Source organism: Loxodonta africana, chromosome 17 (assembly GCF_030014295.1).
Source record: "Loxodonta africana isolate mLoxAfr1 chromosome 17, mLoxAfr1.hap2, whole genome shotgun sequence".
NCBI lineage: Eukaryota > Metazoa > Chordata > Mammalia > Proboscidea > Elephantidae > Loxodonta > Loxodonta africana.
The window spans coordinates 53,088,745-53,113,429 of NC_087358.1; the positions used below are offsets into that span (position 1 = coordinate 53,088,745).

General features: G+C 38.1%; 1 protein-coding gene across 1 annotated transcript in view; it reads right to left on the bottom strand.

Annotated features, from left to right (window-relative positions):
- The window catches only part of PCDH17 (protocadherin 17), a 108,454-nt gene extending 88,640 nt beyond the window's left edge, over positions 1 to 19,814 (bottom strand). Inside the window, exon 1 of the mRNA XM_003412594.4 lies at positions 14,838 to 19,814. Within this exon, the coding sequence (XP_003412642.1) occupies positions 14,838 to 17,399 (2,562 nt within the window). The 5' untranslated portion in view covers positions 17,400 to 19,814. The remainder of the gene's footprint in view (positions 1 to 14,837) is intronic.
- Positions 19,815 to 24,685: the final 4,871 nt, after the last annotated feature.

A 24,685-nucleotide genomic window follows, 5' to 3' on the forward strand; every position in this document is an offset into this window, starting at 1 on the left:
ATGATTGTAAGACTTGCAGTTGAGATGATGCTGAAAGGTATTCTTGTAAAGAGAAGATACATGGTCTCATGTGGCTTAGATCAAGATTATGATAGAAGCACCAGAGATCTGAGCAATAACTACACATTTTTGGTAGTAGCATAGTCTCCAGACATTGACATCATTCACCCATGCCATGTGTTTTCCAGTGTTTTGGAGTCAATAAAAATCCCATTAAACAGCTTTAGAAAAAACTTTCCTGTCAATTAGCCCTTGGATGGATTCTCCTTTTCCTGTTTCCCTGTTGATTTAATATACTAGATTGTATTAACAGCACTGGCTTGTAAATAAAGAAGACCTAAATCCTATTAATGGAGATATGCTGCCAAAATAATCAGCTTCATACTTAACAAGTGCTCAAGTATTTGGAAAAGCTGCGAAATGGGATTATAAGGTTAAGCTTTGTACATCTGGGTCGTCACTATACAAATATTTCAGGAATTTGATCTCACAGGCGGAAAACACCTGTCTAATCCTGACTCTTTCCCCAGTTACATGAACTTCAGTGAGAGTAGTACACAAATGCTGCCAAGAAATCATGATCAATTTACATAATGTACTTCTTATGTTAGGCGAATCATTTTATCATACTTCCCCCGTCTAAGTGCAGACATAAAAAAAATCATACTTCAGGAAGGTTTGGTGGTCTCGTTCCTATGTTGAGGAAAGTGGTTGAGAGTGCTAAAATTTTTTCAAACTCAGAGGAAACACCAGAAATTCCAAATAAGTGCATTATTTTTTTCCTTATTTGTAGTATGTAATTTTAGTGTAATTGGATTTCATAAGTATAATTTTAGTGTAATATGGATCTACAGAATAATTAATGAGCGCTAGTAGTTTGGGCATTAAAAAACAGTAAAAAGTTCAGCAGTTCCTCTAGTTAATAGAAACATTAATGAAGTTGAACATTAGTTGGTTTTAACTAGATCCAGGATTAAATAACTACATTGACTCTTTTGGTCAAATATACAACAGCTCATTAGATCTCATTTTATTATTTTAATTCTATTGAAAAAGTCATTGGATTAAAAATCTACTGACTGTGACTCTTATCAAACTAACTTCATATGTCTAACTTGAAAATAGATTTTGAAAGACTGGTCCAAAATGGCAGCTAAAGGTCAAGGAATCAAATTTCCAATTATACTTCCTGGGAGCAGATGGGTGCAATGAAACTAGTGATTGGATTTTAAATGCTTTCACGCACCTTTTATCTGTTTCCCAACATGTTGATTCTACTTTAAAGGTCTAACAAGATAACAGGTTTATTATAATTGACCAAATGTAATGATATCTCCACTTTCCAATTACCTGTATCATATTACCTGGGAATACTGAACCACGGCTCCTTTCTTTATCCCACTCCCACTACCTTTCCATCCTCATCCATACTTCCACCCAACAAAATCCAAACTACAGTGTCATTAAATAACAGATCTGAATTCTCTAGTTAAATAACGAGTATATAACATAAATAACAAGTTTAAGTTCACTGAGGCGCAATGGAAAATCTCAAATGAAAATAATTTAAAGGACTTTGATGACTAAATTTAATTACTTTAAAGTTCCTTCTCATATCATGAATTTTATATTTTAGTGTATTTTCTGACCTGTACTCCCCCCCCCAAAAAGAAAAAAATCCTTTGCCATCGAGTTGATTCTGACTCATAGAACCCTATATAGGCATAAACATATGAAGGTTTACTAAGAAATGAAAAAAAATTAACACTCTATTTTCAGGAATGGCAGACGGAAGCTTTTATCTACACTACATTTCAATAGAGCACACTCTTTTGCCTTAAGAAAAGAAGGAATCATGTGGAGAAATTTATTTCAATACTTTTATAGAATCAAAGCAATCAGCATTTTACCTCTTAAAACACAGTATATACTCAAGTCTAGATTAAAGGAAATCCAAGAAGTTTTTTGAAAAGCTGAAAGATAAAGTTCACCGTCTATTAATTACATTTTAAATGACAATCATAATACCTTTCAATCCAAATCATCTCAAATGCAACCCACTCATGTATGTCTCTACTCTAAAATTAACTACAAGAATCCCAGGTCCAACTGTACATACAGTTAAACATTTCTTGGGTGATAAATGCCATGGCCTCATCTACAATTATGTCTGGATATTTTTGTATAGATTTACCATGAGTGTAAATACACAAGGTTCTTAAGGAACCCCTGTAAACAGTATATTTTCTGATTGGATGTCACAGCAAAGAGACCACCTGGTGAGGATGACACGAAAAGAAAGAACAATGAAGTTACCAGACATAAATAATAATTCCTTTCTTCTTATTTGGCTGAACATCATGCGTTTTAGCTGATACTTTTGACATCTTTAAACTACCTTTTTGAACTTTTGAAACAAGATATGTGTTTAGACTACTTGGTATTATGTGAAGACTACAAAAACCTTGAAAACTGGTGCACTTTCAAAATGTTATACAGAAATGACTTTTCCAGAAGATGTCTAAGCTGCATTCTTTAGAAGAAAGCACAAATGATGGTCCAGAAAAAGTGGCACATTCATAGGAATGAGGAGTAAAATGCAGACAGATTATGGAATAGTATAGAGCCAGCTTCTGATCCGTTCATCTGAGAGAATCTCTGCTCCCAGCACAGGGGCTTCTTCCAGCAACACGAAACCAAGACATACTCTGGCATTCTGTCTGCATTAAGCACCCCTGATTGCTGCCGTGCCTTATTTCGCAAAGTGCCGAATATTCCAGCCTGGATTTACAGATGGAGCTGAATGACAATGTTTAGACATATGAAGATATCCCTCTACTGAGAACTTGTTAGTCTTGGGATGAGAGTATATAATATTTAAAACTATTAGTTTAGAGTACCAGAAAGTGTTTCTCTTGTCCGTGACTGTTAATGAATCCTAAACTTTTAAATTTACATTTCTATTCTAATTTTAGTCTCCTTATTTGCGTATCCTAGCTACTCTGGCAAAGGGGGATGATTAAACTTTTAATACCGTTTGAAACTCATAATGCTTTGAAAGCTTTATTCTATCAAACCTCTCGTTTAATATGTAATAGCTAATTAAAATCATAATTCAGATAAATAGCAATTAAGTCTCAGGATGCCTTAAAGTAATAAATAATCTCAATTAAAGCTTTTAAAAGTTATCTTGTTATTGGTTAATTTAATTAACGAATGAGGATTGAAAACCTGAAGGTTGTTGATATATTTCAAATAACAATGCTGAAATGGACAACACAGTGTTTATATGAATGCTTAGCTTGTGTTTCTTCAATACGTGCATGAAAATTTCATACCATCAACACAAGGTTTATTCTGATAATTTTGAGAAAAAAATTGTAAACTGCATTACTATTATTGGCATTTAATAATTACCAGGGGTGATTTACTTTTCCCACTATCGAATGGGAAATGGTAGGTACCAAAATGATTAAGTCATATGTCAACAAATGAAAATAGATGCAATTCCCAAATAACTGTTTATGGTTCATCCAAAATATTATTTCATTAGAAAATATTGCACTGAAAGTATTTACATTTTATGAGACGTATCCATAAATATAAATATCTTAAAATGAATTAAAAGGTATACAAAATGGACACATTAGTTTCTTAATAATTTCTTAAGGGTAAAATTGAAAACCTTAACAAATAGACATAATATTTGAATTGCATATTTTCAATACCATAATAAGGAATAGGACAAAAGATAAAAGATATTATGCTAAAACAAACTTTTCTTAATATATTGTATATATGATATATATATACATATATATATATACACCAAAAAAACACACATATATAAATACTGCAAAAGCTTGCTGCTTAAAATTGTGAACCTTGATAGCCTGTTTTCTCCTGTGAATTTGTAATATAATCAATAGAAGCACACAGAAATTTTCATTGCATTTATTAAAAAGGTGACAAACACAAAAAAAGAATTATCAAAATATGCCACATTCAAATAAATTATTTATGAGCAGGTCATTATTTCACCAAGTCTATATAAATATCTTAGGCTTTGGCCTTTCTGGTTTTAAATTCAAGTTCCAGCATATATCTGCGTAGTAATCTTGGGGAATCACTTAACTGTTAGAATCACAATTTATTCACAGGATTTGATATTTAAGCATCTACTATATATCAAACATTGTACTAGCTTCTGTCAGATACAATGACAAGAGGGATGGGGTCCCAGGCCTCAAGAGTTCAGTTGTCTAGACTGCTTTGAGATACAATGACTTCACCTTACCAACAGAAAGTTATAACACCTATCCCGAGGTTTAAAATTGTTTGGACTTAATATAATTCATTATTTTGTGTGTAGATCAATTAGAGCTTTATTAAGATCAGAGTACACATATCATAATCAAAAAAAGGAATGGCTGAATATGGGTACGGTGCTAAATCACCTTTTAGCCATCCAGTCTTAATATGTGGCTCTCTAAAGCCCTTAGGTATCAAGTAGTTTTAGGATCAAGCACAGAATAAAACGGACCTCCATGGTTTCTGGTGGATTAGTCTTTTTTTTTTTCTTTTTTATTTTATAGTTCAAAAGGCCACACATTTCTTTTTACCTGCTAGTCCTAGTCTTGCTTTCTCAATACTGCCAAATGGTCTTACTTCAAACTTAAGTAATGGAGGAGAGCGATGGAAAACATTCTCCAGTCCTTTGGTGAGATGGTCCCTGTCAACTTTTCGCCTGGGGCAAAATTTAATGGCTGATTTGTGGATCTTTATTTCTAGAGATTTCCTAGAAACACCGACATAACCTTTAACCAGAACAAACTGAGCCACTCTAATTTGACACCAAACCTAAAAATGCACAATGAACGGAAAGATCCTGGCTTGAATTAATCTGCCATTTTCACACATCTGCCCAAGGGAGGTATTGTAATTGCAAATATTTACTCTAAGACTGCTGAGACTCCTAGTAATTATGTTTCTTTTTCATTTTTTTTTTAATAGAAATAGCCACAGGTGGTAGCAAATTGGGTTTTGAGAGGGGGAACTGGGCATGCATTCTAACACGAATATGTAGTTGTCTTGATTATAAAATATCTTTGAAAGCCTACTGCTTAAAAAAGAAAGTCTCCTTAAATGTATTTCTCATCTATTTTAGTTTGTCACCACTTAGGCTATTGCTTTATTTGCTGGTATTGGTACAGAAGGTCACACTACATGGAACAGGCTTTGCCAACACCTCTTAAAAATTCCTGTGAGTGGAATTTGTTTAATAGTATTGTTCCCTTATTTCCCATCTTATTATCATCTAGGGAAAACTAGTAGCTTTCCTAGATAGTCAGAATCTGGAAAGTTAGCTAACAATGATTTTTTAATGCACTAAACGTACAAGGTTACAGATTTTTTTTTTAACCTATGCATTCACATTAAAATTTTTGCAGCTTTTATGTATAAATCTGCTCCCAATAACCCTGATTCTTAATCTACACTTAAGTTCATGCAGTAGCATGAACAAATTTTCATTGTTTTCTATAATGACAAAAGCATTCAATGCATACAATACTAAGAGTCAATACATAGCTAGAAACTTTCATTTTAATCAGGAATTTTTGACTTAATAGACTGAGATTAAAATCAGAGATTCGGCATTAGCTTAAAACAAAAAGAAAAAAAATGTATTATTGTGACACAAGGCTATTTAAAACTAAAAATAATAACAAAAATAAAACAACAATCAAGTGTCTTGCATGGAAATTATGTGAAGACAAATTTATATGTAATTCTTAACTGTGCCTTAATGAAAATGATAATAAAATTTGAAGTGATTTTTCTTTTATTTCATGTATTCTTAATGCGATAAATTAATTTGGGCTGTATTATTTTGAAATATAAGCAAAACTGCAAAAACAAAATAGAAAGCAAGAATTTTTTGTCCCAAGAAGACAGTGAAGTAGAATGATCTTAGACAATATTCTGTTTCTGCTGATCAAAATACAGAAATTCAAGTAAATTATTTTTAAGATTGTTGGGAAAACTTGTATGACTAATATTTATGTACATATGTATCATTAAGCAACTGTCACATTTGAGATATAAATTATGCCCCTTTGAAGCTAATTCCCTCCTTTTTCAAAATATTAGAAGTTTACCATTTATTCTCAGCAAATTTTGCTAAGATTTTAAGTACTTTATTTCTCAAGCATTCTAATTGCTTACTGTCATCTCATCTACCAACATGATAAGATCAGTAAAAAAAAAAGCACATACCGGCCACTTCACAGACGTGGTTAGCTAATTCTTCTCGTGATAATCAAAGGTGAATTGCCTTTATAAATTTCCATTCTGTGTATGAAATTGCTCTGTTGTTGTGAAGGAACAGCAGAATCTATCCAATATACACTCATAAAATAATCTCACCATACTCATAAATTTTGCCGTGTGAAAAATAAAATGAACAGCTTTTAAAAGGTATTTGAGGCCATGACTAAAAAAGAAATGGTATACCTTAAGGGTGAGAACTATACTTTTAGGCTTTCCAAACTTCTATGAGTGTTCATACTGAAAATAAATTTCAGAACTTATCTAAGATATGACAGTCTAAAATTGATCTATAACAATGAGAAGTATATTTTGACCCCCATAACCATTTCTGCCTACATTAAATACCTGTTGCATTCTGTTTTATGAAAGGAAGTTATTGGCATTTAATATATGTCCTCATTATTATATGTCTATATTTCAATTTGAGTTTCATTGAATAGCAGGACATGAAAATTTTATGTATAAGCATAATCAGATGATTCTTAGCAATGATTAGTAAGGATTCAGATAGAAGTAAACCAATTCATGATTTGTATTTAAATCATGTTTTGTTTGTTTGTTTCTTCATTATCACCTGGAAGAGCTGAAGAAAATGTATCTAAAGCTCCACAGTTGTTGGAAAAAACCAGTTATTTAAAGTAGCCACATTTTAAGCTAAATTTGTTATTTTAAAACATATGGAAACCCTGGTGACCTAGTGGTTAACTCCTATGGCTGCTAACCAAAGGGTCAGCAGTTCAAATCCACCAGGTGCTTCTTGGAAACTCTATGAGGCAGTTCCACTCTGTACTATAGGGTCACTATGAGTTGGAATCAATTTGACAGCAATGGTTTTTGTTTTTGTTTTGGCTATCAAAATAGCATTAGAATTTATCAACATATATATATCAACAAATATATATTATCAACATATATATTACGTCTTAATAAGATTTACAAATATATAGCCAGTGTCCCTTAAAAACACTCTATGTCTACGAACAATCATGAATATACAGCTTTGAATACTTCAAACTGATTTTTATTACTCTAGCCTTCAATTTCTACAAAGGCTGTATTTAGCTGATAAAGAGAGTAAACAAATAATTGTCCTTTAAGTTGCCCCTTTAATGTGTACACTAATTAAAAATCAATCAAAACCATTACAAGTATAAAAATATTAAATGTTCAGGCACAGAATATTCCAAAACTAAACAGAAGCTTACAAGATTATATTTATCTTTACTTTGCCCATTTTTCTTTCAACATAAACGTTTCATGCTTTTTTTTTTTTGATAGAAACATAAAGAAAATGAGATAACACAGGTCTCTAAATATTTCAAAATGAAGGAATAAACTTCATTTCTAATACCATTAAATTATTTTAAAATATTCTGTTCCTGTAATCAAACCAAAGCCTCTTTATGTAGATTAGTTACATCTAAAGTCTCATTTATCCAACCTGTATTTATCCTTTGATCACAAAGCTTGTTAACTTAAATGGTCTTTTATTGTTATGATTCGTTTTCCCATAATTATGCCATTTAACTGCCTTATTTTTTTGAATAAATATATGCAAACGCGCCAATCATATTCAGCAATGTTACGTTAGATGCTCAATGAACTGTAAGAGCCATTTCACTACAATAAAACTGCCTGGATTAGATCCAGAGCAAGGCCTACAAATACCAGTAATCGGGATGTCACTAAGACCAGAACAGACAAATAGAAGTGTGTCACATACATATCAATAAATTCTCTCAAATGCTGCATGTCTCTCACTGGAAGAACTTGGTGTCCACAAGTAAGAGATGCAATCTGCACAGCCACAATTTTGCATCTGTATTTTGCTACAGGTTTTTGTTTTTTGCTTTATCTTAAAAAATATTGAACTTATACTTTTACAGTACCAGAGGAAGCATGACCATGTTTCTGCTTAGTCACAGCAGGGAATGTTGATGTCATTAAGGACTTCTTTATTATAGATCATTTGTTTCAGTAGACCAAAGGATAGCAATACATCACTGTCAATGCTAGTGACTATGACTAACTGTAAAATACTGCAAGCCACTGAAGGAAATTTTTATCAACATCTCCTTTACTAATAGATTGACAATAGATTAGTGTAGGTCTGATGAACTTTAAAAGTGTTTTGTAGTCACACCGTCTTCAAAATGACAGACAAAATGAACCTTATGCTATCCTCTAACGAATGTGTAGTCATTGGTTGAAGGAATTCAATACAAAAAAAAACTCTTCCCTAATGGCCTCGCTAAAATATGACTTTAAGATAATTCCCTATGGGATTTATTAAACAGAAGTATTACTGGGGGGAATATATTCTGAAGCAATGACTAATATCATAATTAGCAGGTGCATTTGTAAGAATTTACCCACTATTGAGTGTATTGCAAGGCTTGTCAGCATTAGGGAGTTAATAGGGAGTTAAGTTTGACTTCCTAACTGGCACGGGCCCAGTTCTGGTGGCTTCTCCTTCCTTCTCTTGTGGTTTCATCATCAGGCTCAGAGTGTATATTCCTACAATACCTCTAACCATCCTCCATCCTCCCTCCCAAAAGGATAGAAACTTTGATGATACTTTTTTGTTTGTTTGTTTCAATTTTCTCTATCTACATAAACTCAACTTTATTGTTCATTGAGTCGCTTAAAGAAGCTTTAAAATTGTCTGAAGCTTTCAAATAGTAAAAGCCTCAAGTTTACCCGTATTTTCAAAGGCAAGTAAAAGCTTGGGTTCATCCTTAAAAAGAGAACTATCTTTAAAATGAAACCTAAAAAATGGACTAATATTTTTCCTTGAGAGAGTATTTACATACATTATATTGAGAATATCATAAAAGCAAACCCCATGCCTTCAAGTTGATTTTGACTCATAGGCAGAGTAGGACTGCCCCATAGGGTTTTTCCAAGGCTGTAATCTTTTTGGAAGCAAACTGCTACGTCTTTCCCCTGCAGAGCACCTGGTGGGTTCGAACCACCCACCTCTCGGTTAGCAGCTGAGTGCTAAACCACTGCACCACCAGGGTTCCCTATACTAAGATCGGAGACATATATACAGGTATACACATACTTTAATTTTGCCAAAAAGTTTTATTTTTCACATTTTCATAAATATATGCAGAGCCAACCTTCAATGCAATAAATGCACGTAGAACAATATTAATCTTAAAAAACATAAAATATTTATCATAATTTACACCTATTATTTTTATAGTTGTATTTCTATTGGATTATATTACACTAGCAGCACTAACAGTGAAAAGTTAGTTAATTACCTGACAATGGTATTAAAGCATGATAAAGTATAAATACTGTATTTTTAAAGAGTATTAACTAACTGAAAGCTTTGAAGATTTTTTTCCCTTAAAATATGGATAATTCTTAGTCCTTTAAGTAGATAGGGTATTTGGGATTATTTTTTTAAAAATTAATTTATTTTGGCCTCATATATAAACCTGCAACAATACACAGTAAAAAATGTAAATAATATACATTATATGCAGTCAACTTTATGGAGAAAACTTTCTAGAAAATATGCACTTTTTTTGCGTGGTTTCAACAATACAATCAAAGGTGAAAGATAATATTTTGAAGTATGTAATTATTTTTCTTGACTTAAGCTATATGTTCAAGTAGTTTCAATAACAATTTTAGAGCATACTTCTCTATGATCTAAGCTCTTTTGTGATCATGCAAAGCCTTAAATAACATGAAGATGCCAAGAATAAAACTCCAAAATCTTATGTGTAAACTTAAATATATTTATTAAAATTATAGAACTTGCTAAGTAAAATTAAATATAATCCCATTCTCAGATGTTTTAAAGACCAATGAAATATCATTTCAGTGCCAGGATGTTAAAGTACTACCTAGCTGACATTTTGGCAATTTTACCAGAAATTAAAAGCTAATGGATAAAAACATTATTATGTTATGAATAGTTACCATAACAACTAATAATTCTCTGTTTCCTAGCTCATATAGTTAATAATTGTATTTTTTATGTATTCATTTATTGTGAAATAGTAAATTGCACACAGATTTATGGTGGAGTTGAGATTTTCTTAGATGAACATAAAATTAAGAATGAAGTAACAACTATAATAACAATAATCTGGATTTAAAATCTCCTAAGGTTTTTTTTTTTTTTTTTTTTTTTAAAAATCAAAGCACCTGAATGGCTGATTATTTTTAAAATTAAGCTTATTTAGTTTACTTGTGCTACTTTTAATAATGACACAATAGAAATAAATGATTTAATGATTGTGCCCTCATGTTCATTTAAAGTAGAAATCAATCCTCCTTAATCTCTCCTCTTTAAGATCTTTAAAAAAATTAAAAAATACCTTTAGGAAAAAATACAAATGGACAAAACACTCCTAGAAGCACCACAATAAGAGAAATTCCCTTCCGTTCAGCCCACCAAACCCCCATAAATAGAGATGTATATATAGTGTATGTAAACTAATGTATATGACTAAGCAAATTGTGTCATTTTATGAATAAAGGTGCAACAAAATATTTCCAAAATCATAAATGAAGAAATAAACAGTTCAAACACTTAGCATCTGTTACTAAAATCATGAGTATACAGGAGTATAAAGTTTTGAAGATCATGACTTTGGGAACTCATCTACGTCCCTACAGTCAAGATTCTCTTATATTAGAGAGGTAGGAAGAGAGGTTGACAATGGATAACGTTGATACTAAAAGATAGACTTTCTCCTTTCACCTCTTCACTCTTCAATACTAAGTTCACTGTTTACATTATGATACTTTGGTCCTCTAGGCCTCATTCTCATTTTTATGTATCTGGATTGGTTCTGGGCATTCACTTTGTGCTTACTTTCCTTTTATTGATAAGGCCATACACAAATATCAAAAAGATGTTATATTTTCCTAGCACAAAGGCTCTAAAGTCAACCCTAATGTGGATCTTTTGAAATTGAACTGTAAAACACTGAGTTGGAATGTATTCCCTTTAAAATTTCATTTTAGTACTTATTTTGTTGGTTCAATATACTTTATTCTATGAGTTCATACTAAAATAACTTGTAGTAGTGGTATTAAAAAAAACCTGAAAACAGAGATGTCCTAACCAAATTGCAAATGCCCTCAGTAGTGAGAAGCCCCAGCCTTCTCCCTTCTTTCAGAGAGGACTTTTACTGAAAACACCTGTTGGTAAGTTATCCTGAGACTTAACAAATAATTGTCGATATCCCAGCAATGACCAGTTATTCTTCAGAAGTAGTCATGACCTCTATTTGATTTCAACTTTAATATTGACACATGAAATAATTCCATGTAAATTTCTCCTATGTGAAGGTCTTTTATAAGATTTGTGTAATCATCCATTTGCCCTACCTATCACAAAATCTGTGCTCATAATCTTTGAAGTCAGTTTTATAGCTTCAAAATGAATAAAATATTTAATCGTAACTATTTTTTATATTGTGATTTACACTATCATGAATATTTTTATCACTGTTCTATTTTTTAAACACCTTGTAGACAAACTTGAACTTGACTAAGGGAAGAAAAAAAACCTGAAATAGTTTTTTTTCACAAACCACTTTTTCAACACCAGCTAATGTGAAAATTCTGCTCCTGTATTCAGTAAAAATACTCCTGACCTAAGAAGAGCCTGCACACATCTTAACCTTAACATTTTAGACCCTAAGAACAGGCAAAATCTTGTGATATGTAAACAAGTCTTAACTTGACCTGTAAAGTGATCCTTTTAAATCATGCAGTTACTAAATTTCATGTCACCACTTTGTATCAGTGTGTCTCAATGCAATTATGAAATTATTTTCATTTAATCAATATAAATATATTATGCATCTTCTAAACAGCACACAAGATGCTGGAAAATAAAGAGGAATCATACCTCATACCTGCAAGTCCAAGTGCACTTATGGATCAAAATTCTGACTCAGAAATACATGGGAAGTTAATAGTGTGTGTTCTCAGAAGGCTGTGCCAACTATACACACTAACTAGTGCACTTGGAACAAGATTATAGTATACCTGAATGCTTTAATTTAAGCATGTTTAAGCACATCTCTTCAGCATAAAGCATTTTTAGCCCAATAGTTTAAAAAAAAAAAAAGTCACTATGGTTAATTTACTTTGTTCTCCAAAAGGTATTGCAATAAACATGATACATTTAAAAGGAAATTAACACATTAGGAATTCACAAGGTATCCCTACAGAATTGACAAATTTCAATAGGTAATAAAGCCTAATATAACAGTTTATGCCGAGGACATTACCAGGGCAGAAACAACATGGGAAAGTGAGCCACTATGAACAATAATTTTAGAGATTTAAGACAAAAACTCATTCTGTGTCTCCACAGCACGAATTAAAATTCTAGAAGAAAGAGAATTGGGTAGGGGGCTCCACAAACTTTGTCGCTTGTTTTCTATTAAAAATGAAAAAAAAATTATATGTGTCATTTGCTTTGGCTTAAGTTTTAGTCCTAATGATAGGAATCACCGAGATCACAATGATGTTTGATCACCATCATCATCCTTCAAGTAATGGCCATCCCCAAGGGCTGCATGGTGACCACACAGTATGTGTATTCCTGTCTCCCAAGACATTCTAGGTACTTCAATCCAAGGTTATTCCTAATTAGTCTGGCCGAGGAATCAGACTTGACGAGAATTCTACTGCACCAATCTCATTTTTCACTAAAACCTAAATAAAAATTCAACTTATAGCATGTGAGTTGGGAGACTGAACTTTACCTCTCTGACATCTTTGCAATTGTTGAAGACAAAAACATAAGAAAGGCATATAACGTATTTATATTTATAAAAATGACTACAGAAGGTACCCATAAATTCATATTTTAACATCTCTACAGAGATATTGAATATCATAAACACCAGTTTTACAGTCACAGAAAGATTTTCATAGAAACCACACTTTTTTTTTTTAAGGGAGGAATTTCTTCTTTTATTTTTATAGAAGTTAAAAACTCCTGATTCTTAGTCTACAGTAAACACTGAAAAAAGTGAGTGTTTAACCATCGGGGTTTAATAGTACAGCTGATACTTCAGTATTTAGTAATCTCAAGTACGAGATTCTATCTTACAAGGGTATTATATTATTAAAGGAAAATACGGTTTGCCACTTTTTAGGGCTTGATGCCCTTATCAAATCTTAGAAAATATAAGATTATGAGATATTATTACTCCTTTTTAAAAATAAAAGATATTACTGAGCCAAGTGTCATGGAAAGGTATTTGCTTTTCAAAGCAAGAAATTATAAATTATTTTCATTTGCCTCAAACTAATCTTCTTTCCTAAACATCACTTTTAGTTAAGCTCAAATTTGAATTTCAAGTACTGCTCATGCAGAGTAATTTGCAGCAAGACACATTCATAATAAGCAAGAATTAAGGTTTGTGTGTGTGTGTGTGTGTGTCATACAACTCAATTGTGGATAAAAGACACCAGACAGGGACTAGACACAGTACAGTCATCTGATACTATTAGAATCTATGTCCATGCTCAGTCCGTGACTTAATTTTTGAAATATATCAATAATTTTGAATTAACCTATCTAACATAAAGTTAATATAACTCAGATATATTGAAAATACACAGTACACCAACTAAATGTATCCTGGAATTCTTTTTGGCTCATCAAGTGCCCTTACTGCTAGTTGGTCTCTTAATTTCAATAGTATAAGATGAGTCTGTGACCCTTCTGGTACACTCTGTTCATTCCTTAATGGCTCGAAGAAGCAGACAGAGAAAACCACAGGGACAAAACAAATACAAACTCTTCATAGATAGTTACCAGTTATTATCCAGAGCCTCCATTCATTCAAACTTTTAAAATAGCTTCAGAGCATCACTGACATTTCAAAAGTTTAAGCCATACTAATGCATTACCCTGCAATTTCAGCTGAAGAGCAAATGAGATTCATGTCCTTTAAAACGCTTTTTAAATACAAAACTGACTTTTACGCATGAAAACTTAGTTCACTTTGAGGCTCTGAAACTCTGACAGGTTGTGACTGTGCTTTAAGAAGATAACTTTTTAAGTATTTCTATATAACTTTGTTGCATTTTGGTATCAAAAAAAATTAAGTGACTTAAAAAAATTTCAGCCTAGTTAACAAAAACAAAAATGTGTTCTGTTTTGGAAATCTTTTGTTATGGAATGAAATGTAGACTAATGAAAAAATAAAAGTTAAAAAAAAAGCTATGAGCACTGAACACTGCCAGCATTTTTTAAACCTATAAAAATAAACTTCAAAAATGCAACAGAAGCAAGACATTTACATATTGTAGATTTTCGACTATTTACATGGGAAGGGTTATGTATAGAATATGAGGTACAAGCAGTGTCAAAAGTAAAAACCATTTTCATTAAATAGAATTTCCCTATCACTGCTACTGGCAGTGTGGCTTGACCTGTCCCAAAGGTTTCAGGACAGCTCCAAAACCAACACTAAAATGAAGTCCCAGTTATGCTAAAAGTCTCCTACCTGAATTATGGACATCCGAGTGGTGGGGGTCTCGCTCGCATTAGTCCCTTGTCCGGTGAAGCTGGTGTGGCAGCCCGCGTGCCCCTGTGGGACAGTCAGGTTGTTGGAAGCCGGTTTGAGATACATCACCTCGGACCGGGGTGAGCTGAGGGGCAGGCGGGTCTGGTAGTCGAAGTACATAGGGGAGGTGGCCAGGGAGGGGCTGCTCACCACGTTCATGACGTTCATGGCGTTCCTCTCTTCCACCTCGCTCTGCACCAGCATGATGTCATTTTTATTGATCTTCTTCTTCTTGCCCTTGCCCCCGCCCAGCTGCGGGTGGCTGTACTCGGCGATGCGGCAGTTGTAAGTGCGGATTTCCTTGTTCTCCCGCTTGCATTTGACCGCGATGGTGATCATGGCCGCTAGGAGGATGATGGAGATAGTGCTCAGAGTCACGATGAGCGGCAGCGACATGTCCCAGTGGTGCTGCTCGCCATTCACCCGGGGCACCCCTTCGGGCAGGGAGCCGCTCACTGAGCGGATGATGAGCTTTGCCACCGCGGACAGGGTGGGCTTGCCGTGGTCGGTTACCTTCACCACCAGCTCCACCACGGGGGTCACGTCTTCCCAGAAGGGGTGCAGCGTGCGGATCTCGCCACTGGACGGGTCGATCTCGAACAGGTGGTCGTCGTTGCCGTCCACGATTTCGTAGGTGAGGCGCCCGCTCTCGCCAAAGTCGCTGTCGAGGGCGCGCACAGTGCTCACCAGGTAGCCCAGGCCAGCGTTGCGAGGCACCTGCAGCTCGGCCGTGTCGTTCTGCAGAGTGGGCAGCACGATGACCGGCGCGTTGTCGTTCACATCCAGCACTGTCACTCTTACAGTGGCGTTGCTCTCCAAGTGCGCGGGTGCCCCTGAGTCCTTAGCCAGCACCTTGAACTCAAAAGCCTTGGTCTGCTCATAGTTGAAGGAGCGCAGGGCGTAGATGGCCCCGTTGGTGGGGTTCACGGACACGTAGGTGTAAATGGACACGTCGCCGATGTGCGAGGGCAGTATGGAGTAGGACACTGTGCCGTTTTGCCCCAGGTCGGGGTCCTGGGCGAGCACGGAGCCCAAGTACTCTCCTGGGATGTTGTTCTCGTGCACCTGCAGGACGTAGAGACTCTTAGTGAAACGAGGCGGGTTGTCATTCTCGTCCAGTATCTTGACTGCGAACGACTTGGTGGAGTTGAGCGGGGGCGAACCCCCATCCCGCGCCACGATCGTCACATTGTATTCGTCCTGCGTCTCGCGGTCCAGCGGGCGGTCAGTCACCACCGTGTAGAAGTTGTCATAATTCTCCTCAAGCTTGAAGGGTACAGATCCCCCGGGCCCGCCCAGACCACCGCCGCCCGTGCCCCCTCCGCCCAGGACACGGCACTGCAGCTGCCCGTTCTTGCCTGAGTCGCGGTCGGTGACCCGCACCAGGGCGATGACTGTGCCGGGAGGGGCGGCCTCGCTCAGCGCCCCCTGGCGCACGGAGACGAAACCGATGGACGGCGCGTTGTCGTTGCGGTCGATGAGCTTGACAGTGACCTTGCAGTGGGCCGGGATGGGGTTGGGCCCCAGGTCTCGGGCCTGCACGTCGATTTCCAGCATCCCGTTTTCTTCATAGTCCAGGTTGCCCTTGACACGGATCAGGCCGGTCTTGGGGTCGATGGAGAAGAGCTCCCGCACGCGGTCGGGCACATAGCTGCTGAAAGAGTAGAGCACTTCGCCGTTGGGGCCCTCGTCGGCGTCGGTGGCGTTCAGGTCGATGACCACGGTGCCCAGAGGGGCGTTCTCGGGCAGCTCCACCATGTAGGAAGGCGCCTCAAAGACTGGACTGTTGTCGTTGGAGTCGATCACTTTCACATTGATCTGCATGGTGGCGGAGCGCGGGGGCTCACCTCCATCCAGGGCCGTCAGCACGAGCGTGTGGTGGTTCTGCTGCTCGCGGTCCAGCGCCTTCTGGATGACCAACTCCGGGAACTTGGTGCCATCGCCGCGGGACTTGACATCCACCGCGAAAAGGCCGTGGTCATCGCGGGTGAGCAAGTAGGTGCGGAGTCCGTTCTCGCCGGCGTCGGGGTCGTGGGCACTGGTGAGCGGGAAGCGAGTGCCTGGGGCCGCGTTCTCCGAGATGTCCATTTCTATCTGGTCCGAGGGGAAAGAAGGCGCATTGTCGTTGATGTCCTGGATTTCCACCTTGATCATACAAATCTCCTTGTCGTTGGCGAACACCTCGAGGGACAGCTGGCACTTGGCGTTGTGGCGGCACAGGGACTCGCGGTCGATACGCTGCTTGGTGTAGAGAAGCCCACTGTCTACGTCCACGTCCAGCAGGTGCGGCGCCGAGTTTTCCAGCACCCGGTAACTGCCCGACTTGCCGCGCCCGCCGCCGCCGCGCTCCGCGGGCGGAAGCCCTGGCTGGAGCCGAGCATCTTTGCCGATGTTGCCTATCACCGTGCCGGCGCCTTGCTCCTCCGGCACGGAGTAGTTGAGGTTTTTGAGCGTCAGGGCAGGGGCCCAGAGAAGGAAGCAGCAACAGATGGAAAGGTACATTCCAGACCGGTGGGGTGAGGGCAGAAGCAGCCGGACTGGAGGGGCGAGCCGGTGGGTGCGCGCCAGCCTGCGGCCGGGGCGCAGCGCGCGCGTGCGACTCGAGCCGCGAGCTTGTGGGTCCTTGCTTCCCTCCGCGCTACGGCTGCGGCACCGGGCTGGCTCTCCTGATTCTGCTCAAGTTCCCGAACCTGTTGATCTACAGCATCCGCACTGTTCGAGAAGCAGGGGCGCGGGGAACTGCAGGAACGCGGAGCGAGCCGGCGGCTCCCTGCGGCTGGGGGCTAGCCCGGGGCTTTGTCTCTGTCGCCGGACTTCGGGCGGCGCAAACTTGAGCGACGAGGCTGGCGATAAGAAGGAAATCGCGTCTGGGAGGGATGAGAATGAGCTAAGGAATCCGTAGGTGTTCCTCGCTCCCGCTAGGGCGCTGCAAATCCAGTCCCGCCCGCAGCCTCCGGAATACTCTTCACTTCGGGTGGGGGCGGGAGCGGGGAGGTGTGTCTCCAGGCAAATCGGAAAGTGAAATCCTTAGTTGTTACTCGCCTCCCTGGATGAAATTGATGGGGACCGGGAGCCGCGAAGACAGAGTCGCTGATAGATTTGGAAGCTTCCCCGGCGCCCTGTGCAGTGTCTCCTCGCTGCGCGGGCTGGGCTGTTTTCACGCAGTGTTTTGCTGCATTTAGAGACCTAATCTAGCATTTCTGGCCGAGGCAGCGGCGGCAGCGGCGGACTGCATCTCCCAGCCAAGCGTATTTGTCTCTCTCCCTCCTGAGCAGCCAAAGGGAGGGGAGGAAATGCAGCGCAAAGAACTAGTGTCCCGATTTGTAGTTTCCTCCCTCCACCAGGCTCCTCCCTCTCTTCCTCGGAAAAGGCTCTCCCCTGAAATCCAGCAAGCCACAGTCTGATCAGCGTTTGCGGGGTGAGTCTATCGGGAGGGGGGAAATATATACGTAGATCTCCGCCCCTGCTCGTGGAGCACACGATCTGTGATTTCCCTACGCCAAACCAGTAGCCGCTACTACCATCCCATCCTCTCCCCCGCGAGCAAGGACTTCTCTCTCTGCAGTTTAATTCCAGTTTGCTTTGCTTCTCAGGCGAAAAGAAATCAACAGGCAACTCATGGTTGGACGTGCTGATCTGAAGGGGGAGGGGGAGGCGGAATCAAAAAGAAGGGAGAGCCACCCTCCGAGTCCTCGCACACACACTCTCCCTGTCTCTCGCTAGAAGGGAAACAGTCTCTGCATTCACAGGGCTGGGCTGTCAAGTGCCTCCCTTTTCTTTCTATTCAGCATCTCCTGCCAATGGCCCTGCCTTCCCAGTCCTCTTCATCTAGAAGGGAAAACCTTGGCCAGGAATAAGAGTGGGGAATATTTGAACCGGAAAAAAGTGCAGTGTTTTTTTTTCTTTAGTTTTTTTTTTTTTTTTTTTAATAGTAGGACGAGTGGGCTGGATGAAAGAAATACACATCAAGCTTTGGCGTGATGCATTCTGCAGTCTCGCTCTCGCACAGTCTCGCTTGGGCAGCTCGGGGAGGCCGGGGCTAGGAGCTGCGGCCGCGGCGGTCCAGCCAGGGGCGCCCACCTCGGGGAGCTCCTTCCAAGGGGCTCTAGGGCACAGGTCTGTCTACACGTTATTTTGGGTTCTCCAGGCGCCTGGACATATGGGAATGACACATCCAGAAATGCAGGTGTTCCGAGCTACCCGATGAGTCAGAAGCTGAGGAACGAATCGCATTCACTCTCCACTCCTGGTCCTCCCTTCACAGACATTAGTTGCAGCTTCTTCCTAACGCTTTCTCTGACTCACTCTCGAGAAAGAAAAAACAGATTCATGTTTTGGAGAAAAAAGAAAAAGCGAGAGAAAGGGAGGGAGGGAAGGAGGGAGGTGAAGCTGAATCCAGCAGCACTTTTACTCTACCTCTTTCTGCCGGATGCCGGGGGTTCTGGAAAACAAGGCGTCTGCTTTTGCTAGGTCTATGTATATATATATTTTTTAATTTCCTCTTCGTTAGGCGTGAGGCACCCCAAAATCTTTCAGAGTATTGGAAAAATAAGTAGGTTTCCGGTGACTGTTCACAGCTTAGTCCCGCATTACAGTTCAAGATTTTTCTCTCAGTGTTCTCTATTCACAAAGTCCAGCCCCGATGTGCATAGTTAATTGTGCAGTCTGCTGTGGACAAGCTTTTTTTTTTTTTCCTCCTTTTTGTCACGGGTGGTCTCTCTCAGTCTGGTGCCTGTCAGGATCAGCCCACAGTCCGCGAAAGACGTGCTGATTTCAAAGCAAATAAATCCGTCTCCTCAAGCAAAACAGCGGAGGAAATGAAAGATGAAAATTCAACAGTTGGAGCAGCGTCTCCCCAGCCGCGCTCCGCCGCTACCGCATCCGCCAGGCTTGCTGTCCCTGCTCTCTCCCCAGCGCCTCTAGCTGACTGACTCTATTCACCTCACGCCGCCGCTTAAACATTGATACTGATTCCCTGCCAGCCAATCCCAGCGAAGAGCCAGGCCCTGCCTCCTCGGCCTGTGCCCAATGGGAGGCGGAGAAGAGGCTGGCGGGGGTGGGGCCAGGAGCCCCAGCGCCTCGGAGTCATTGATTAGATCAGTTCGTTGGGAGACGAGCGCTGGTTGCCAAGCCGAGCGCTCAGCGGTGGCGGCTCTGCCCACGGCCTCGCCGCAGGGTCTCCCGAGCCTTTAACTAACAGGAGTGCCTACTCCACCGTCTTCCCTCGGAAAGGAGAGAATTAAAAAAAAAAAAAAAAGTTTGACAGCGATTTAATTTTTTACACACAGGAACGGGAATCGCAGGGTGCTTACAGAATAAGATAGCTGTGGTCTTTCTGATGGGTTTCTGTACACACACACACACACACACACACGCACACACACACGCACACACACACGCAGGCCTAGTAGGAACCACCCAGACGGCGTTACCGTACACATACCCATGCCAAGAAAGGTGCAGACCGCCTGGCTTCTCGTGGACCCGTCTGAAAGAGGTGCAAATGTGTGTATGTGTGTTTCGCGGGGTGTGATGTGTATTTTGGTGAATGAGTGAATGCATGGATGTGAAAACGCGCGCGCCCCTGCTTCTGTCCGCGATGGTGCAAACACGCCGTGAACCACAGCAATCAATATGTAACTTTCTTCATCCTTGGAGAGAAATCAGCTGTCCCCAGGCATCCGTACAAGGAAAGTCACTTGATTATGAAAGTGTTTCAGAAGAAAAGCTAAAGCTCGGTGAAAGAGAGGCCGTGTCTCCCTAGAGGAAAAGCTCCTCTCTTTTAAGAAGAAACTCTCACGGTCAGTACAAGCTTTGTAGCTTGTCAAAACTCAAACCTGGCTAAATAATGCTCAGGGGTCTCCTCTTTTCAGAAACCCCATCTCAGCGTACATCCATCAAAAATACGTTCTGCCTCTTTAGTTGTTATTAAAATTTCACACGGCATTTGAATTTTATCTCAAGACCAAACAACCATTGATAACCACATTTGGCCAAAGCTCCTTTGCGCAGAAGAGGAACCATAAAACCTAAAGGAGATCAGTGGTAATTCTGGCTTATCGATGGTGGTAATGCATTCGTGTTTTGAAACACCGTCTCTCTTTCTCTATCACTCACACCCACCTACCCACACACACAGACTCCTGATGCATTTATTTCTTCAACTTCAAATTCTAATCTCAGGGATTCCTTCTTCTCAAAAAAGTCTCACCAACATCTACAACACTGGACTGGTTTGCTCCTGATCCAGCCATGCTGGGAAAGAGTTAAGAACAAAAAAGAAAATTGAAGTATTGAAATAGAAAAGGTGAGTGTTTTGATTGCTAGACTATTGATCACAATTCATAAATACTGAAGTTAAGCTGCCATTTATAAATTGTGAATGACTAACTTATAAGTCTGTAACATGAATCATTCAAGATTCAAAGAAAATGAAATCCAGACCAATTACAAGGAAGTTCTGAAGATTGTCGTTGGGTTAATTGCTTAAAGATTCAAGGAAAGGAGCTGTTTCTTTCCCAGAGGATTCAATGAGATAACCTATAGTCTGAATTTGCAGCCTGACCTGGATCCAAAATTTGCCACTCCTTTAAAAGTTTCTCTTTAACAGCCCAAAAATTCAAAGAGGAGTGTTTTACAGCCAGACCTTGAAATCCTAAAACATCTTTGAATTTTCTAAATAGGTAGTTTGTTATGCATATACTGATCCCATTGCTAAGCAGAGAGCTTGAGCTTTGTAGAAACCAGCGTTGTTTTACTGAGTGGAGCCTAGCCATGCTGCCTTGTGAAATCCCAGCTTTCCATTCTATGGGGTTAGTGCCCCTTGGTAGCTAAGGTTTTGAATCTTTAAAAAGCAGCAACTAATTTAAACAAAGAGTAGTGAATATACATTCATTTATAAATCATTACTTTTAAAAAATGACAAATCCGTGGCTTTTCTGCATTACATACTATTTCAAGGAAAGTCATAAAATATCCTGATCTGCATGAAGTGTATGTATAAAGGATATATTCCCCCACCGTTTCCTGTACTTGTTTTATTTTATTTGTCTATTTACAGCAACTGCAAATTATTATTGTATTTCATTTTAGCCTATCTTTCCGTCATGAAGAATTGATCAATATGTAAAAATGTGATTTGAACCATGGTTGACTTAATAAGTTTACTATGCAACTTTTTAGAAAGCATAACACTAACACTCTTAAAACAGCCAATCACAAGGCCCATGTGATGCACTTTGTATAGAGATGGAAAGAGCAGGACAGTCCATCATTTCTCTCAGGTGGACAATTTACTGTCCCAATAAGGGAAGGAAGCACAATGGAAATGAATCTGAACTGTTTCAGTGTGTCATTTTTTTCTTACCTGCAATTATGTTATTTAATATTTTGAATAAGATTTTAAAATATAAATGGCAAAGATATTTAAAAAGGCACAAACAAGGGAATAAAAGGAATTGTAAGGAGAGGGAAGTATGGGTTATTATTTTAACTAGATGTGCTGTTATGCAAAGTAGGGAGTATGAGAAGCACAGAGTGTCTAAGAAGTGACATTTTTGTGAAGTCATACTCAGACATATACATGCCTTCCACCCCTACAAGGAACTATGTTATATCTCCCCCTAGTGTATGCAAAAGGAATTACTGTGCGTATGTTAAATACCCCAGGGTGTCAAGTCAGAGAGCAAAAGAGAACTGTATTTATATCATATTTACCTTTTATTTATTTGTAGTATTGAGCTCTGTTGTCAAAGACTGACACGTACCTAAAATAATTACTTTCTTATTTACATGTGTCATTCCTATTTTATTTTTTTTTAAGGTAACGGAATCAACTGATAGCTCCAATTGTTTGGCTTCCCTTTAACCAGGTAAAATTTTAAAAGTACAATCACTCTTAATGTTTAATTACATTATAAGATTAATGTTTTTTCTTCCATTTTTTCCATTTATGATATAGTTAATTGAAGGATGTCTTTTTTACCTAGGCTAAAAATATGGAACTCAATGAAAAAAAAATGCACAGCATAAATGTGACTAAACAATTAAAAAATCCTATTGGTTTTTATACCATAGAAGACAATGGACACAGGACATCAGGTTGAGGAATCCAGAAGGCTATAGTGTTGCACATAATTAAGGATCTATCGAATCTGCAATAGGCTGAATGATAATCGTTGCTGATAATTACCAATGATAGTCTCAAGTTTAAACTGAAATTATATTCCTTTTTACATGCATATATCGAATATCTGAAGATTATTCTGTGAATTAATCAAAATATATATGCATACATATTCATTGGCAAATGATATTTAGACAGATTTATATGAATGTAATATTTTTAATTTTTAAGATATTATATTTGTTTAGATGAGTTTTACAGGTAAACTGTTTGTTATGTTGAATGGCTTCAGCCAGAAAAGTGTTAAGGTCTATATTTTATAGATCAAGAAAGACTGATTAATACTTCTACATTTTTCAATAATTGAATTAATAATAGCATTTTTACTAAGGAATAATGTCAAAGGTGCTTTCTTATGGAATATTTTATGTTATTTAAGTCATTTAATTTTGCCTCAGAGAAACTCTTTAAAATATGTATTTACAGATTGCTTTAGTTCTGAATATTTATGTACGTAGTCATAAGAGCAGCAGTTAAAACATTCTTCAGGAACTTGTCCTGGTTGCTGTGTTCTTGAGTTCAGTAAAATACAGTTTCTAGAATTTTTTTTTTTTTTTTGATGCTGATGTTTTCAACACTGTCAGTGATTATGAAAATATTTTTTCTCTACTTTCGCCTTCTCCATCATTTTTACCATTATTTAACTATCTGCATTCATGTATTTCTATTTATTCACAGACTACTTTCAAAAAAAAATTTAATAGCTAAATTATTTTAGCTATCATAATTATCAGGTTTCCATTATATCACATTTAAGTTTTCAAATGAATGATAGCATTTCATTTCCTCTAGTCTTGTTCTCTTAGTTTTCCTGTTCTTTTAGAGATATTTGTGATCAGCTCTCATACGCAGCCACTGGTTGTTTGCTGACTTTTTAAAAAGGTTTACCTTTTAACAGATGAGAAATTAATACGAGCAACAAGACAGTCACTAAAATGTCTTTCTCTTGAGTGATAAATAATAATTAAAATAAAGAAATGGAATTAAATGTAATCTTTAAATTTCAGGAGGAATGCTTTAGAATTTTAATTTTTTGGGGGGTCAATTTAATTCTTACATAACAAAGTAAGAAAAAGTATAAAACACCTCTATAAATAAACAGTATTTTAGATTTAATATCAAGCTTTTCATAATTTGTACTAAAAATCATTAAATCTTACTATTAGAAAAAATATACGGATTAGATCAGGAAATCGTATCTTTATTTTTTTAATATAATACCTATATGTTTATGACATATACATATATACTTATGTATGTACAACCTTCCCTAGTATAGGAAGTGTGTTCCCAAAGAACAGTCAAAAGGAAATAAGACTAATTAACCCTACAATTACATGTATGTAAATATACAAGTCATATCTGCAAGGAATTAATTTATAATTCACACAATAATTGACCCAAATCCACAACTGATTTCTATGTATTTTATATACATTATGAAGTCTGTAAGTCACAAGGAAATACTGATGAGTTAGTCAATGACAATTAACTCTGGAACAGTGACACATCAGGACACATACTCTGAAGTACTGAGACTTAAATTTCAAATCTAATTTAGGATTTTTTTAAGTTTTAAAACTGGAGGTTATTTAGAGGGGTT